General features: G+C 33.1%; 1 protein-coding gene across 4 annotated transcripts in view; it reads right to left on the bottom strand.

Annotated features, from left to right (window-relative positions):
• LOC124956914 (serine/threonine-protein kinase 26) overlaps nt 1-20,000 on the bottom strand; it is a 101,833-nt gene that overhangs the window by 47,140 nt on the left and 34,693 nt on the right. For 2 of the 4 annotated variants that reach the window (XM_047513397.1, XM_047513363.1), the window contains exon 2: nt 16,799-17,052. The exons of the other annotated variants lie outside the window; for them this stretch is intronic. In XM_047513397.1, the coding sequence (XP_047369353.1) occupies nt 16,799-17,020 (222 nt within the window). In that variant the 5' untranslated portion in view covers nt 17,021-17,052. The remainder of the gene's footprint in view (nt 1-16,798; nt 17,053-20,000) is intronic. 4 annotated transcript variants of the gene reach the window in all.

Genomic DNA, 20,000 nt, shown 5'->3' on the forward strand with positions numbered 1-20,000 from the left:
ATGTCTGGATTCATGTAATACGATGTTCCTTCGAAGGATGGATCATGATCTTTTTTAATATTCCTTTACTCGTAACAATATTTTTATGATGTATTAACATACAATTCAATTTTTGCGAATGTATAATAGAAAAAACGAAAGAACAAGCAAAAAAAATATTATATATATATATATATGTACAGTTAGTGTGCCAGCTAATTGGAAAAATGTATTCGTGTTACATATATTCATTTGTCGTCGGTACGATCGATGAAAATGGATTTTCTTGTCTCATCGAGAAACTTCCCCTATCCTCTTTTATAATAATATTTGATTTTAATCGGAACGAAAAAGGTGCTCAGACAGAAATGAAATATCTCTCTCTCTCTTTCTTTCTCTCTCTCTCCTCCCTCCCTCTTTCTCTCCTTTTCATCACGATCGTCTAGATAATGGAGTTTCTACCGACAGACGGATTAAACATTTGGATATCCCAAGTGAAATCTGATTTCGAAGAACTTTCCATTTAAAGTATTCAAAGTTTATAATAAGATATAAGAAATAAGAAAACTTTCTTTTTAATTCTAAAATATCGTAAAATATTTATATATACATGTGCGTGTACACATACACAAAAACATACTCACATACACATAAATATTCTTTAGTAATTTTTTTGACGTACATATAACATCATCATCACATACACACACACACACACACACACACACACACACACACACACACACACACACATATATATACTTGTATATTTTCAAATGATATATTCACTTCATTCTTGTCAGAATGATCGCGAGCAAACAAATAAATTCATTTTGACGTTTAGCCGCACACCGCAACTAACGATCCTCGTTCAAACTCAAAACCTTTTCGAAATCGATCACACAGCCGCCAAGCAAGCAACCAACTAAACAACAACCTATTCGGGTCTCTCCCTCCCTATCTATCCCCTCTGTCACCCCTTCCTATCCCAGTTCGAAACGAATTACAAAATCCTCCACGTTGAGGAGGACCAGAGATCGTTGAGGCTAAGCGTTTGTGCGCTAGGCTTTCTCTCTCTCTCTCTCTCTCTCTCTCTCTCTCTTTCTCTATGAATACTGCTGTGACTAGAGCGAGGGAGGGGAATGGGGGGGTGAGGACTAGAGGACCGTGAAGAATTTTGCAATCGACACTCCGTGACCGAAGCTATCGAACTCGAGCGATCGACCGCGCTGTGTCGAGACGTACCGTGAAATCGATAACACGCTTAGAGAAAGAGAATAATAAACGAGCTCGCCTCGCAGCGGGTTATCGACAGGCTCGTCGAGAAGAGAACGTGGTCGAAGCAATCGATAGAAACGATATCTCTCTTCCGTCTCCGTGTCGATCTAAACATAAAAAGAAAAAAAAAAAAGGAAAGAAGCAAAAGAAAAGAAAAGAAAAATCTCTCTCTCTCTCTCTCTCTCTCTCTCTCTGTATCTTCATGAAAAAAACGAGAGAGAGAGAGAGAGAGAGAACAAAAGATATATATCTTTTTCTTAGACCGAAAGATCCTTCAATGTATTTTTTTCGTCGTTGTATTTTTTATTTGTCATACTTCTATTTTCCTTTTCTTTTTCTTTCTTTTTTCATCCTGATTTCATCGACGTTGACTCGTTCCCTTCCTCTCCCCCCCCCCTGCCCCGCCCCTCTCCCTCCCATTCAGCCTTATCGTCTTGACATCCCTCGTCTCTTATCGAGGCTCAAAAAAGAGAATTTAACGAAAACAAGAGGGGAAACTTTGAGAATGAGAGAATGTGAGAGAGAGAGAGAGAGAGAGAGAGAGAGACAGAGAGAGAAAGAGAGAAGTATAATGGAAGAAGGAGAGAGAGTAACTGTGATTAACGACGCGACGAAACAATAAATCCCACGGTTGTCTATAATAGCTTGTAAAGTTAAATCATTTCCCGAGGTGAAACTCCAAAGTAACTACACCGTTTCCCGCAGGGCGGGAACTTTTACGAGCAGACATGACGCGACTTCTAAAGACCAAAAGTCGTAGTAGCATCCTTCCTTCCCCCCTCCCTTCTCCCCCGTCCCCATACCTACCCTCATATCCCTTCTTTACCCTCCGTCCTCTCCGTACTCCTTACGTACCACCATCATCACCACCACCATCATCATCATCATTGTCGTCGTCGTCGTCGTCGTCGTCGTCATCGTCGTCATCGTCGTTGTCGTCACAATTATTTCGTAATCCGTACTAGTGTACTTAGCTTTACTTCTATCTAAAATGTAGTTCCCATCTAAAACGTAATAATAATTACGCTCGCTACGACGATAGTACAAAATGCATGAATCAAAATTATGGCCGACAATGTTATGTCCGACAATGAAATTTTAATGATATACGATAACGTAATATGTACGATGATAATAGGATGAATATAATAATATCGAATGAATTTCAAACGGATAAGCGTGAAAAAGATTGTGATATTATATATCAACCTTATCGATCTTTCGTACGTTCAACGAAAAATAAATTTCTTATGAAATATTATAAATATATCGTGCCGTCAAATGGAAACATTGAGAAAAATTTTCGTCCAGGTAGACATCGTCGTGTTGCATTGTTTACTTTCTTTCTTTTTTTCCTCTCTCTCTCTCTCTCTCTTCCTTTTTCTTTCTGCATTTTTTTTTTTTTTTTTTTTTTTTTTAAAACATCGATCGAGGAAATACGTTCTCGATTGTGTCCCGTAAGAGATATGCATAGTCGAGAAGAGTAGAGTCGGTCAACGACACTCGCCAGACGCCGTCGGCTACGTAACGGGTGTCCCGACAAATTTTGACTCTTTGTTTGGAAATCGACAACTAAAAAAAAAGAAAGAAAGAGAGAGAGAGAAAGAGAGAGAGAGAGAGAGAGAGAGAGAGAGAGAGAAAGAGATGAAGAAGTAAGAGAATAGAAAAAAAGAGTACAAAAAAATATTCAAACAGTAATGACTTCCATATATACGATATATATGCACATATACAATATATGAGATACGTATATATATATATATATATATATATATATATATATATATATATAATGTATATACGCGTGTGTATTTTACGTGCATTTTGCAATACTCTAGAATATCGTTGCACAAGCGTGTCTGCACAATGGCGCGAGTTATGGCCGAGTGAAAGGCGACGAGATATCACGAGAGAGGCTCGGTCGCAGCGCACTAACACGAGTAATCGAGCGAATACGCGCGTCCAAGCGCGTACGTTTCTACCTGCGGCACACTAACATGATCTAGCCTAGACTCTATGTCTTTCTCTATGATCGTAGCTGCCTGCGTACGAACACAGTTATAACGGGTTAATATAAAGACTCCTATAAATATATATGTATATATATATATATATATATATCTCGTTATATACGTGATGTTGGTGATAATGTTGTTGTTGTTGTTGTTGTTATTATTATTGTTGCGTGTATGTTTGTGTATATCGAGCTAGTATACGAAGAGACAGTCTAAAGACGATGAGAAAAAGGCCGCAACGTGTAAGACTCAGTGCCACCAAGAGGGTGACATGATCCTTGTAATACGTCGTATAACCGATCAATATATATATATATATATATACTTGTCTTATCGTCTGCGTCAGAAATATCTATATATTTATCAGCTAACTCCTTTGTGTATTTCATTGACCCAATTGTCTAGACCGAATAAACGAAATTTATTATACTATATTACTCTCTTGAGAAATAAAGAAACAAATGCTTTTTCTTTCCCTTCTTTTTTTTTTTTTTTTTTTTTTTTTTTTTTTTTTTTTTTTTTTTTTTGAAAATAACTTGAGAATTGTTTTATTTTAGGATTTATTTGGGAAGAATCGACTACATGCGGTATACTCGATTGATTACTATACTATATTAATTCTATCGAATTATATGGAAAGATTTTATATCGAAAATATTATTAAGAAATTAATATTCATTTTATAATAGTTTTCGAAAACATACATATATATATATATATATATATATTTTTTTTTGTTTTTCTTATAAAAATATTCTCAACCCCTTTAGTAACTTTAGAAATATATCGGTCTTATGAGTTCTCCGAAAAATATTTTCGACCGATGTATATCGCTTTTCTATTTTTAATATGATTTAAAACGCACATGGTGACATTTCATTTCATTCGTTATTTCACGTAAAACTACATAAACATTTCAGAATGAAATAGGATAAAATAGAAAAAAAAAGAGAAAAAAAGAATCTAAAGAACATGAAAATATCTATATCTTTCAAAATAACATGTTGATTTTATACTTGTAAATATCACAAAAATCGTATATTTTATCAATGCATATTTTTGAACGATACTAGAAAAAATTTATAAGATATTATATGCGTTGAGAAATTTAATTAATTTTAAAATCATTAAAAATCTATGAGACGTTATAAAACCCATGTATATCTATTTCGTAACTCTGTATACTATACATATATTGACTTACGAAAGTCAATCTCTAAATAAGTTTCTCCCTCTTACGTTCGTCGTAAATTCAAATTCTTTCTCGTGCCAAAAAGCGCTGTCGTATCTTCAACGAATAAGGAAAAGGTTTTGTATATTCGGGCCAAATTTATTGAAATTTATCGACTTATGCGTTTGTATCGTTCATATTACGAATATAATTTATCGGATAGTTTTCTCTAATCGTATGTAACTCGCATAGATTTTAATATTTCATCGAATTTCAGAACAACAAGATTATCTTCCACAGAAAGTACGGAGATCGAATCTGATATTTTATTACAAGCGAAGAGAATATAATGTTACGAGACAGTGTACGTCTAGAGAGAGAGAAAGAGAGAGAGAGAGAGAGAGAGAGAGAGAGATAGAGCAGTTAGACTATTAAATACTGTAATAGTGAGCGTTCGTTCCTTTCAAATGTCACTTCGACATTTGACGAGGTCAACCTGGTGTACACGGTGTTCACCGATGCCGTAATGCGTTTTAAGCCGGACATTGTATTATTATTATTATTATTATTATTATTATTACTATTATTATTATTATTATTTATATCAGAAATAATAATAAAAAATTAAAAGGAATTATCAAGGAAAAAAATAAAAAAATAAAAGAAATATTTTACTTATCTATTCTACAATATAATATATTTTACAATAGATGTAAAAATAATTACGGTGTTTATTATTTTACTATCGATACGTATATATAGTAATTATTTTTGCACCCATCTAATATATATATATATATATATATATATATATATATATCTATGTTATTATCAATTATTTATTTACAATATTTTATTCTTAGAAGTTGCCAACGTATAACATTAATATAAGAATAACATTTGTAGAAAGAGTGTCGATCGGCCTCGATCGAAAACGCATAACGTATTTCTCACAGGAGATTAATTTAACCGGCGGATTAATTTCTTCTGCAAACAACTATGCTTCGATTTAACCGAATTTGGTTGTCCTATGTTGGATCGAGATTTACGTGGGAAACGTCACGAGGCGACAATTACTATCGCTGCGAAACTGTTATTTACTTTGAACTGTAAACTTCATCTAACCGATGTACTGCAATCACACAAATTTCGAGAACTGTCAAGGAAAATCATAACGAGTCCGATGATTCGTATATCGAATTAAATTCATACCACGAACGAATTGATCAAAACGTGAAAATAATCGTATTATTTAATTGATCCAGGATATAAAAGAAGAAATAATAAATGATTAAATCTATAACGATATAGAAATCATTTCTAAATTCAAATATTCGATATAAAAGTCGTAAAGATTCGATATTTATATTTGATTAAATAACAAAGATTTTATTGAAACAGATGGAATTCGTTTATTCGAACTTAAAACGTATCCTTTATCGTGGCGTTGAAACATCAAACGATTCGAATTAGCGTTATATATCAAAGCGATCAACATCATCTCTCGTTTTTCCAATGAAACCCCTCAAGGGATTTCGAAATTTCCCATTAAATAGAAATCGTAATACGAATAGATACGGTCTAATTCGTGAAAACGTGATTTATTTGTATAGTTTGCCAATAGAAAGTTCACCCTTATCGATTACACGTACAAACACACACACACACACACACACACACACACACACACACATACACACGTGTTTTTCTTTTTTCTTTTCTTTTCTTTTTTTTTTTTTTTTTACTTATGTACTATTCGAGAGAATATACGTGTCTTATATGCTAACGTATAATAAATAACATACATCAATATGCAATTTGATCTTTAATAAATAGAGAGTATAACGTTCGATCGATCGAAAGAATATCGACGGACGTCTTTTAAACTCACACATTTTCCCATTCTATTACCATTCTATTTCTTCTTATTTTTACGAGTGAGTCTTAGGAAGCATGCCAATTTCTGCATTACCAGAGAACCCACCAAAACTTTCAAATACCATGACTACCATCCGACTGAGTCTCGATTTTTCGAGGGAGGGTTAAGAAAGGAAGAATGCCAAGACAAGATAAAAGGCTCTTCATGGGAATTCCAGTGCGATGGATATACTCGATTTTTCTGGGCACGTGGAAACGAACTTGATTCGAAAGAAAGAAAGACTGGAAGAAGGAAAAAAAAAAAAAAAAGAAAAAAAAAAGAAAGAAATAAAATAAGAAAGAACGAATACGCGGAGACGTTTATATTATATGGAAAAAAAATCGTTATACGACGTTCGAATGCGTTAGATAAAATGGTTGAGATGTTCCTTTCTGAAAAAAATGTTTTATAAGAAGAAAAGATTAACGAGAAAAGGATAGTGAAAGATAGATAGATAGAAAGAGAGAGAGAGAGAGAGAGAGAGAGAGAGAGAGAGAGAGAGAGAGAGAGAGAGAGAGAGAGAAAGAGATCATTATATACGATGTCTTGAATAAAAAGCGAGCTCAAGTATTCTTCGGTACATCTCTTTAAAGTAAGTAGGATTAATAGACTCGAATGAAAAGACTCAAAAGTGGACCTATCCCATACCGTCAAAAGGATGAAAGGGAATTTTTTAAAATCTCAAAGAGGTGCTACTTTCAAAGGTACACGTTTCGAATAATAAAACAGATATTGAGCGTTTAAAAGTATCCTTCCACAAGTTTCGAAATCAAGCGACAAGAGATCGTTACGGTTAATCCAAAAGGATCGTGAAATTAGGGATGAAAAACCAAAAAAAGAAAAAAAAAAAAAAAAGAAAAAAAAATAGAAAATAAAAAAAATAATCCCCAGGACTGCAGGCGAAAGAAGTTCTTTATTACTCAAAATATTTTTCTAATGAAACATCCGATAATTAACTATTGATATTTCCGATATTTATCGGAATATTAACCCCAATTATTCATATTGATTATATAGGACATCAGAGACGCAAACTTTGAGCTCTCAATTAAAACGATTTACGCACTGAATGAATTTTTTTTTTTTTTTTTTTTTCTTTTTTCTTTTTTTATAATGACAAAATTGAAAATGCGTTATCAATAATCTACCGATTACTATTATCGAGGATTCAAAAAAATATACGGTATTTTTTTTTCTCTCTTTTGAAATAAATTTATTCATTCTGCGTAAATGACAGGCTTTCAAATTGTGTAGGCTCTGATGAATCTGAATCGCAGAACTTGATATTATTTTGAGGTGTGCACAACTTGGGATTATATATGAAGTCGTTAAAAGTATATATATATATATATATATATATATATATATATATATATGTACATATATATGTATATATCGGTTACTCACCTACAAAAGTGATATAATATCTTTGTGTGATGTACACGTCATGTATCGAAACAAGCCCTCGTAAGATCAAAACAAGCACGTATATCATTGGAACGCTTTTATTAGCATCTGGTCACACCCTAGATATAAACCAGCACTCTCTTGATATTAAAACTTCCAAGAAAAGTAACGAAAAAAATGGAAATTCATGGATAGTACGTTTAGTGACGCACGAACATAAGGTAATAGTAATATTACCTTACGTTTATCACCGTAAAAATGGTCTGAGAGAAGCTGAAAAAAGAGAGAGAAGGAGAGAAAAGAAAAGAAAAGAACAATAAAAAAAAGAAAAAAGAAAAAAAGAAAAAAAAAAAAGAATTTTCATTTAGCAGAACCCATCGTGTTAAAGTTTAACGATTTCACGTTAATATCTCTATGCGAATGATATCAAAAGGATTCACTTGCAGGATTCTCGTAATCCTTGCTTTTAAGTACGACTCGAATAGGATTTATCCTCGACCCAAAAACCTTATTTTTTGAATTAAACGATGTTCAACGTTGTCGGTCCAACTTTGCAGATACATATATATTTATGTATACATATATTCTTTGAAAATTCTCTTCTTCTACGAAGATTATAATTTTATCTTTTTATCGTATCATCATTTATCGAATTAAAGAGAGAGAGAGAGAGAGAGAGAGAGAGAGAGAGAGAGAGAGAGAGAGAGAAAGGGAGGGAATCAGTCGAGGAAAGATCATTGAATACACTTGATGATAAATCGTAAAATCAAAATCCTGGCTAAATCCTACTTTACAATTTCTACGTACGTAATGTACTGACTTTACGAGGATAATCAAACTCTCGGCATCGATTAATCGTAGCTTTCCATGATATCGAGGAAACTCTTACTAAGTGGAAACGAACGAGGTCTAGTAACTGATCGGCAAACTCGTTATATCGTTATCATTAGACGACGACTGGTTAGCCCTTAACTCGACTATTAGTAACTCGTAGTTGTTACTCTACTACCAAAAGGGCGCTGGGACTTCCTGTTGCTATGTAAAAGAGGGGAGGAAGTCAGTACAGACTACATTAATGACCAACGATGTAAGCACTTAACGGTGTAACTACAGCGGACATTGCAAATACGGCTAATTACCGAGAGAGTATATCGACCTCGAATAGAGAGAGAGAGAGAGAGAGACATCTCTTTCTTCTTTTGATCCCTCTTTCAATCGTCCTTCGTATCGTATCGGGAAAACACTCTGATTATTGCAAGATTTATATGCATATAAAAAAAAAAGAAAAAAGAAAAACCAAGAACGTACTTTCATTCTCTTAAATTAATCAAAAAAATTTTTTTTTTTTATATTTCTATAATAAGTCCAATAAATTCTTTCTTCCGCGTATTTAGGTTAATATTAATTTTTTTTTCCCCCATTTCATTTCAATTATTTTTTACTCGACTAATAATGTTCTCCTTCGAACGAAAAAGCGAATATTTTTGTTTCTCAAAAGTTATAATTAATTCGGTACGGTTGACTTTAAACGATCTCATTGAAAAACCGTGAATAAGAGAAATAGGGGATCGATGGGAAGAGAGGGAGAGAGAGAGAGAGAGAGAGGGAAAGGGTAAGTGGTAAGAAGGATTGGGAAGTGGTGCAAAGGTAGATGAGAGAGAGAGAGAGAGAGAAGAGTGAGAGGAGGGAAGAGGATAAAGGATGTCGAGACAAAAACATTCTTCCTTTTCTAAGGACAATCGATTTATTTTTCTTTTTAAGGATTCATTCGCTTAAATAAAATTTCCACGAGAATAATAATAAGTTTAACGTCGTTATGTCATGAGTCTTGTTTCTTCGTTATTTTTTTTTTTTTTTCTTTTTTTTTTTTTTTTTATATATATATATAATCGCGATACTCTCGCTAAGTTGTAATAAATGTAAGTTAACGTCTGAAAAGATTTTCCTTTGGGAAGCATTTCGGCAGAAAGCCGGATGTTTATAAGTGCCGTATAAAAGGCCTGAAATATAGAATAAGCTAACAATGCACGGTTACTGTCATAGTTACGGTGAACGCCGTTCGCAAAGTTCTCTTCTACCCGTTTGTCTCTTTTTCTCTTTCTCTCTTTCTCACTCTTTCTATCTCTATCTCTGTCTCTTAGTTTTTCCCAAGAGTACGTGACATTTTAACGACTTCGTGAAAAATAAAAGACGCTGACAAACGGACCGTTTTCTACATATGTATGTATGTAAGTATGTATGTATGTATGTATATATGTATGTATGTATGTATGTTTGAAGTAAATGAGGATACATGGTGTGATATATCTATACGATCCACTTTGACGTTAGAAACTATCGAAGCTAAGATAATAGTTACTGTCATTTAACGATAGATGTTAAATAAAATGACTAAGTTTTCATGTCGTTCTTTCGTTTTAACGAGAAATAGCACTTTGCTAATACAAACGTAGATATATATACATATATCTACTATATATCTAATATATATATATATATATATTAGAATGGAAATAAAGAACAATAATATACGCTTTTCAATCTATCCTCTCATTTCTATAGCGTAAAACTTATGTTTCTTTCATTTTTCCTTTTCTTTTTTCTTTTTTTTTTTTTTTTTTTTGTCTTTTTTCTCTTACCGAAGACACATTCATACGTTCGATCGAAATAAAAAGTTAAATAGAACATCGATATATTATTAACATATTAGGTACTATTAGTGCTTTAATAGATTATTACTTTTATTCAATCGCTTTTAATATCTATCATGATAATAATTATCCGTCACGACGATTCGACTTAGACCTATTTATATATGTATATGTACATATATAAATATATATTTATTTACTTTCGTATTTTTATCTTTGAACAATAAATCCTTGAGAAATCATCTAAAAGATTACGTTAACGTAATTCTATTTCTATTATTATATAATTATATCATTTCTATTTAAATATTGCAAAATTTTTTAACGGATCATATCTCGATTATTTTATTATCATTAAATGAATATCAATAATAATTAAATTCAAGCAAAAGCGTATGGAAGCATTAAGAAAACACGAACGAATGAACATACATTCGTTAATTTTATTTAATCACGTAAAACCAACGAAATGCATGAAAATAATAAGATTTTATTGATTCTCCTCGTGACAACACACGTATTTATGTAGTTTTAAGAAATTATATTGGTCTAAGGAAAAATATTCTATACAAACAAAGTTTGTCCTCTTCTAAATCTCTCGTGTGATAGTAATAGTACGTGATCGAAATAAAATTTCGTTCGAAGGAAATCTTTCACGTAGGATAGTAAAGAGGAATCAAGTTGTTCCTTTCGAGATAAGATTGGTACAATGAACGAAAGTAAATAAATAAAAGAAAAGAAGAAGAAGAAGAAGAAGAAGAAGAAGAAGAAGAAGAAGAAGAGGAAGAAGACGAAGAAGAAGTGGAAGAAGAAGAAGGAGAAACGATTTTAACGATTTCGATGGCATTCGGAGTCGTTGTGTCGACGACACGCACAGAATTTTCACGGTAGGATTAGGGAGCAACGATCGGTTCGATTCGTCGACCTTTCTCGGCCAGTCGATTGCACAACGGCTGACAACAGTAGCACTTATCCCGTTACATCGAACCCTCTTTCCTTTCTCATTTCGTCGCGTTCCCGACGGCTCACTCGATTGCACTCAAGTGCTACCTTGCCCGATGTAATTAAATGCTTTACTTCTCTCTTTCTCTCTCTCTCTCTGTCGCTCTTACACACACACACACACACACACACACACACACATAGAATGTGTTCACCAAACTAATCTCTATAGAAGCCTGGAAATACGAAGTTTTATATACATATATATATATATTTTATATATATATATGAAATATTATATAAAGTTGATTCGTTATTACCTTTCAATTACTATTGGCACACCTGGTATACAGGAACAAGAAAGGTGAACGAGCTTAAGTAACAGTTTCAAGAGGAAGGGGAAAGGTAGATAGGAGAGGAGTTCGATAGGTCGATAACCGATAAGGTAAGAAAGTAATTTCCACAAGATAGGATTAAAAAAATCTATGATCAATCGATTATCGTACGAACGAGCTCCGAGAGAAATTTCATTTTTATTTCATTTTCATTCACACGAAAAAAAAAAAAAAAAAAAGAAAAAGAAAAAAAAATCAAAATAAATCGTTCGTCGGACAATGTCGTCGAATCAAAAAGAGACCAATACTTTTTCATCAGTTGAGGTAGCACGAAAAGGAATAGAAGGGGGATGATACCGAAGGAGAGAATAGTCTGACATTTTTTATCTAGTTTTTCGAATCGAATCGTATTTGCACGTGAACAATTTTCAATAGTCATTAATATCAGCTAAAACGTCCTTTCATCCGATTCTATTAATATTGCATCGATATCAAATTTTTTTTCGTTATATGATATGCCGTTTAAGCGACAAATATCTGAGCCATTGAAAATTGTATTGGCGATCAAATATGCACATCCATTCCCTGATCATTCTCTCTCTTCTTTCTCTCTCTTTCTCTCTTTCTTTCTCTCTCTCGTAAATGACGATCAATAATGGCACTCTGATTTTGCATTGAGGTTCTCTCTTATGAACGGTTCTCCCCTCTAAATGGCCACGTTTTCGAAGCCACATGATGTTTGCGAAAGCGGAATGGCCAGGCGATCGGACAACCAATTTGTCGAACATTAATCTCTCCGATTGCCGGAGTTAAACGAGCGTTCAACATAATCGGTCTGATTACAGCCGGGTTCTAACCATTGATTGTCCAAGCATAACTTCGGTAACGCAAAATAGAATTACGAAGAGTAAACCTCGTAAACAATGACCGAAAGAGAATAAATTGTTCGGTCGGTTCACGTATTACAGCACGATTTATTTCGTGAAAGAAGAAATGATTTAAATGTAACTTAAATCTATGTCTGGCTGTTATGAGTAATGCAAAAAAGCAAAGAAGAAGAAAAAGAAAAAAAAAAAAAAAAAAAGGAAAAAAAAGAACGACATAAGAGAAAAAAAAAAAAATGAAAAACAAAGAAATACGATGTTACATTAATTTTATATTTCAACATTTATAATGATATTTGAAAATTGACAAAAAGGATCGACCGTTGACAAATTGCAATCGTTTAAAAGAAAGAAAGAAAGATTACATATTAAAGATCGACCGATCTCAAAACTACTTCAGTTACATCATCGTCCATGAGTACTACTTCTCTCTCTCTCTCTCACTCTCTCTCACTCTCTCTCTCTCTTTCTTTCTTTTTCTCTCTTTTTTTTTCGAGATAAAAATTGCTCGATCTTCTTTAATAGGATCGGCATCTGGAAGTGCTCGAGACTTATCGTAGTCTCTTTGTCCTTATCCAGCTTCGAGAGATTGCTTCTCGTTACCATAAGGAAACAACACGAGAGATCGCGTCCCCCGTTCCTCGAAAAATACAGAAAAGGAAGTAGTTTTAATCAAAGAAGATAGAAATCGGATTTAATCAAAGAACGTCGGAATTAATTTCGTTGTTGTATTTTGAAATAGCATCGTTTTTATACGTAATACTCAAGAAGTCTCTGGTTAAATCGGAAATCGATCTCGCTCTTATCATAAATCTTTCTATCGTTTTATCTTTAATGGAACAAATTGAAACAAAACAAAAAAAATATATATATATATATATGTACAAAACAATATAAATAATAAATAATAATAAACAAAGCAATATAAATAATAAATAAAAGTAACTCGGATGGATGAGAATTCATTAATCAATTGTATTCTTATTTTTATTCGTAAAATAAAAATACGCGCGTCTAAATTATAAATAATATACATACATAAATACGTATATACGTGACAATAAAAAGAGAATTAATTGTAAGTATTATATATTTACGTATACATTCACTTTTGTATTATTTGATTTATCGTCGTATATTCGATATAACGAGAGACGTTAAACGACGATGAAAGAAACAACGACGATGGAAGGAAACGCAATGCGGAAACGATGGCCGGTTTAATCTAGTTGTTAATTTATAGCGTTTCGAGGGAGTCCTTTAACGCGTTCGTTATCAGGAGGAGAGAATAACACAAAGGGCTTAATCTCACAGCTTCATTTACATAGAACCCCTTGGAGTTTCGATCCTATAATGGAGAAAGGAAGAAAGGGAAGAAGGGACAGACAGGTAGACAGACAGACAGATAGACAGGCAGACAGGCAGACAGACAGAAAGAGAGAGAGAGAGAGAGAGAGAGAGAGAGAGAGAGTGTCTGCCGATAGATGCAATTAAGTTATTCGTATTCCTCCACCTCTTCTTCGTCGAGAGGATGCTTAAAAAATGTATGTATGTACGTCGATTCGACAACAAACAACAATATGCAGATCGAGAACCGACAACAAACGGAAGGAAGGTTTTTCTCAATCCATGAAAAAAAAATACAAATTTTTTAATGAATCACGATAAACACTTAATACACTTGCGCGTGACCGATTTACGGGATTTTCAAAGATTTTCAATAATAAATGACGTAAGGCCTAACGATATACGAAAAAAAAAGAAAAAAAAAAAAAGAAAAAAAAAAGGAAAAAAAAGAAAAGAAAAGAAAAAAAAAAAGAAAAAAAAAAAAAGAAACGGAATGCGATAAAGTTTCGATAGGATAAGCGATCTATCAATTTCAATCTGAACAATCGTTATTTGTACAGGTGTAGGGAAATAAGAGTAAAGTACAAAATGATACGTGTAATATCGTCGGCTTGATATATTTACGAATAAATTAACGAATAGATAATCGCAAATCGGAATTTATTCGTGTTAAACCTATTCGAACGATCGATATCGTCTTTAATCATTCGCATTCTACATTTCTCGATCTGTTTTTTTCTTTTTACTTTTTTTTTTTTTTTACTTTTTCTCTTTTTTTTTCTTCTTCTTTTTTTTTTTTTTAGCAATATCAATTATTCTTCCACAAATCTATCCGTTTTCATTTCTTCCAAAGTTCTTGCATAAATGTATACTTAATTAATTGAAATGAAATTAAAGTGATATCGAGTAAGTATCTTTTCGTTGATAAAGAAACAAAGAAAAAGAGGGGGGAAGAAAGAAGAAGGAAAAAAAAAAAAAAAAAAAAAAAGGAAAAGAAAAGAACAAACGTAGAAAATTAAGAATTAAATAATAAATCAAGCGATATTACATTGTTCAGAAAGTTTCTTCTCTTTCTATTTTTTCTTTTCTTCTACTTCTTCTTCTTCTTTTTTTTCTTTTCTTTTTCTTTTTCTTTTTTAACAGTGGCCCGTGCACACATTACATAATCGTATAATTCAAAGAGAGCGCATTACGTTTTTAGTAGAATTATTGCATGGGGGAGGAAAAAAAGAAAAAAGAGGAAGAAATAGAAGTAGAAGCAGAAGTAGAAGAAAAGGAAAGGAAATACGCGGTAGGAAAGAAAAACGAAAAGAGATAAGAGCTGAAGGGTAAAAGAACACAGAAAGGCGGAACGAAAGAAACGAAGTGGAACTCGAGTTTGCCGGTATATATCCATATATACATACATACATACATACATACATACATACATACATACATACATACATATACATATATATATATATATATATGTATATGTATATAGAGAAAAGAAGAGGCTGCGTCGTGTCAGCAAAATCGTCGCATCTTCATGGGGGTCGTCCTTTGCGCGGGCGGCAAACGCTATTTCCCTTCGAGTGGAAAGATTTTCTTTTCTTCGAGGCTTTAGTCGGAGCCGAATGGAGCAACGAACTCAGTCCTTTTCCACCTTCACCTCCACCTCCACCTCCATCTCCACCTCCATCTCCACCTCCTCCTCTCCTCTCCACTCCGTTCACTATTCCTCTATTGCTCTGTGTACATCCCTCACTCACAGACGATAAAAATTCTTTGAAATTCAAACGATGTTACTTTTTCATGTTCGCTGTCAAAAACAGTAAATCTTTTCCTTTTTTCTTTCTTCTTTTTCCCTCTTTACGACCATTAATTATTACCGAGTTTTTCGCATAATACGTAAAAATATTTTGATCGTAATGGTATATATATATATGTGTGTGTATGTTATATATCTTTGACGGAATGATAAAAAAGTATCTAGTACTTGTATGTCGAATTTTTGATTAAAAATAATTTTTTGATTTAAAACAGAACATAATCCAGCTAATATTTTAGCTTTAATCTTCAGGATAATGATCCTTGTATAAAGTAAGGTAATATTTTAGTTTTATCTGTTCTAATATAAAATATTATTGTTATACTTTCATTATGACGTATAGGGACATTTCTTAAATTCGATTCAATTATATACGACGAGACACATATTTTATCAACTTTCACGTAGAAAATTTAAAATCCTATATATTACACATTGCACTTATAAAATGTAATTATTGTAAATGTTTTTCTCTCTGATAACCTAATGGTAATAATGTTTAACTTATATACTCTTTTGTTCGCTAATCATATGTATATATATATATATATATATTTAAATATTATAATCGATACGGATTTAATTCTATAAATATAATGACACGATAGATTGATCAATTTGTAAAATGTTTAAATTCGATGAGTTGACGATTGAAATACCAAACAACATTTTAAATGATCTTTTTAGATATAACGTTCATCATCGATCGTTTTATTTATGTTCGACGAACGCGCGAAAAAAAAAAACCTCCAAAGAAGAAAAAATAAATAAATAAATAAATAAGTACAATATTCTGGTTAGATCGTTCGTTTGTTCGATATGCACGATTTTATTTAATCGAAATGGTGAACGCGGGAACGGACAGCATCGAATTAATAGGACGCATTTTGATCCGGAAAGGAAGCAACAGGTGCGCGCTCGTACGAATCGCACGTTAAAACGGCGGCTTTAAACAAAGGAACCATTCGATCTTTAATAATATATATATATATATAAAATATATATCGATATAGTAAAATATAAATTCTATATAAATAAACAACACTATCAAAACTTACCGTTCTTGCACCGAATGCTTGGTTGACGTTGCTGACGTTATTGTTGATATGATTGTTGTTCAAATTGTTACTGCTACCAGACGTGTTGTTGTTTCTAGGATGATGATTATTATGATGTTGTTGATGATGCTGCTGTTGCTGCTGATGATGATGATGATGATTATTCGAGTTGTTTCCATTGTTTTGCTTGTTGTGCTTATGCAACACCATAGCGGCAAACATTTTGACGATTTCCAGAAGGAAGACACGAGAAGCTGTGATAGATGGAATAAATTTTCCTTTGGGTTTCTTCCCCGTTTAACCGGCGTCACAATTAATTCACAATTTTCCACATAATGGGCTAGACCTCACCCAATTTAGATCACCCGATCTAAAATTCGTACGTTGGCAAAACCAAACGGTTGTTATATCGCAAACATATTATTATTATTATTATTACTATTAGTTTTGCAGGATACATTAGAAAATGGATGGAAATAGTTTCTTCTACTGTTTAAATCTCAAGGAGACGTTGAAGAATTAGATTCTCGAGTGGAGAAACGGTCGATCTTTCTCTAACCAATCTCGATCGTTACTCTTCTTCAAAATCAAATGCATATGTACGTAATAACAAAATGAGGTCCCTCGTTAAGATCTGGTATATATGTATGTATGGATATATATATGCACGTACATATGTGCGTACGTACGTACTATAGGACGTTCATTTTAAGTAATACTTAAACGAGATGGAAATTATCGCTATTCAAGAGGAGCTGTTTATATCCTGGTATATTGTAAGCTATAGAAGACCGGATGGCACCTACTATCCTATCGTAAATAGTAATCAACTATCCGTTGCCGTGGCAATACCGTTGTAACATACGTTGCGAACATTCATCACTTTGCAAAATGAACGAGAGAAAATTAGTAAACGAGCGAAATATAGAAAGAGAAAGAGAGAGAGAGAGAGAGAGAGAGAGAAAAAGAGGAAGTACCGCCGGCAGTCAATGGCAGACTGCAATTCGCGTGACTCTTTTTAATTTTGATACCAAACGGACGCCCGTTATATATGAACCGTTTGCAGGTGCGATGCTGAACACGTGAAGAACGCACCGAACGCTCGGCTCGTATTGATTTGTTATAAATAGTCCACATGCTACGAGCCGCGGCACCTCGTTGTTGTCGTCTCTTTCCCGCTTTCATCCCTACTCTCTCTCTCTCTCTCTCTCTCTCTCTCTCTCTCTCTCTCTCTCTCTCTCTCTCGCTCTCTCTCGCTCTCTCTCTCTCTCTCTTTTCTTATCTACATATATACGTACATTTACGTATACACTCGTGGTTGAAAACACAGAAAGAAGATGGTAACACGTGCACATATACATACTATCCATATGCATATACTTATGTAAATGTATATGTATTGCGAATATATATATATATATATATATATATATATATATATTATATAAGCTTTTCAGTTCCTAGAGAATGTACCTACGGTATCATCGACCTTCTCTCATTTCTCTCTTTCTGTCTTGCTCGAAACGACATTAGATTTCAACTGCTATAGACACAGCATTAGCCCACTTCTATGCACGCGATACCGATTGCGTGTTACAGAGCGACGACCGAAGTATAGAAAATGTCTTATGGAACAAATATCACGAAGAACTTTTTATATATATATATATATATATAAAACACAATTTCTATCGAATAAATCATACCGACGTATTGTTATTGTACGTGTCCTATTCATTCGATCGATAAAAATGTCGCAATCATATAAGATCGAATAATTCCTCAAGAGTTTCAATATCCCAATAATTTGAAGTATATATCTTGTTCGAGATGACAGAAACCAAAAACAAAAAACAAAACAAAAAAAAGGGAAAAAGAAAAGAAAAGAAATAATTGAAAAGAAAAAAAAAAAAAAAACACCAATCGATTCTAAATAACAATAATAATTTACTTTAACAAGAAGATTATTATTACATGATCGGACGAAGGTGTCTTCGAGATAGACGTTTAGTAACAGCAAACCGCGATAATCGCTCGTCCGAACGATCGCCTGCCTTCGTAACGAGTAGGATCAGACATGACCCAATTTGATTATACGACGGTGTATTCCAACCGCAATTATTACCTCCGGGCTAACCACCTTAGCTCGAGCTTCGAACACACAGAACTGACTCCACCTGCTCGATCGGTGTACGATGCTATAAGACGAATGCTTTGGTCGAGCTAGGTCGACCATGCCACCACCAGACATCGATATACACATACATATGTACTCCAAATGACTGTTTCAATTAGCAACAGTAAACATTACTTACTAGATATCTTACATACGTTAGAACGTGTATAACATCTGTTTATATATGTATATATATATATATATATATATATATATATATATATATATATATATATATATATATATTGAGAGTACGCAAAAAGACTTTGTCACCTCTAACAATATTTTCATTTCTTTTATATAGTATTAACGTGTATATATACGCAATACATGTATTACGTTCCGTGAAATTATACGGTGTTGTAATGTAAAAGTAAGAAAAAAAGAAAAGATAAATATTCGATAGATAGTCGTTTACAAACGTGTCATTGAATTCTCGATGAGAATTTCATTGAGAGGAGGGATACGAAAAAAAAAAATATATATATATATAAATAAATAAATAAAAGACGAAGGAAGGACAGAAATGCAGAACGTTATGTGAAAGGAAAGAGAGAGAGAGAGAGAGAGAGAAAGGAAGAACAGACTCCATAGGATTCGTAAAAAGGATCATCTAGTTCGTAAAACAAATCGTACAAGTTTTCTTTGAATGAGAAATAAGCTCTAAACGCAGAGTTTCTCCTAGTTATACGAACAAAGGACAAAAGCAACTACGTATTATTATTATTACTACGAACGCGATTACTATATATATATATATATATATATATATATGTGTACGTCGAATATATCTCTCACTCTTTATTTGCCTTTACCCTTTTCTAACATTATTCTAAGAACTACATATTCACTAAACCAGCTTACCCCTATTCCCTTTTTCCTTTTTAGTTACCCATTACTCTCTTTGTACAATACCATCAGTCGTGTTTCCGTAGGAAGAAATAAAAGAACGAACGAACGAACGAACGAACGAACGAATGAACGAATGAACGAATGAACGAATGAACGAACGATCCCCTTTTTCAA

The sequence above is a fragment of the Vespa velutina genome, chromosome 1, assembly GCF_912470025.1.
Source record: "Vespa velutina chromosome 1, iVesVel2.1, whole genome shotgun sequence".
NCBI lineage: Eukaryota > Metazoa > Arthropoda > Insecta > Hymenoptera > Vespidae > Vespa > Vespa velutina.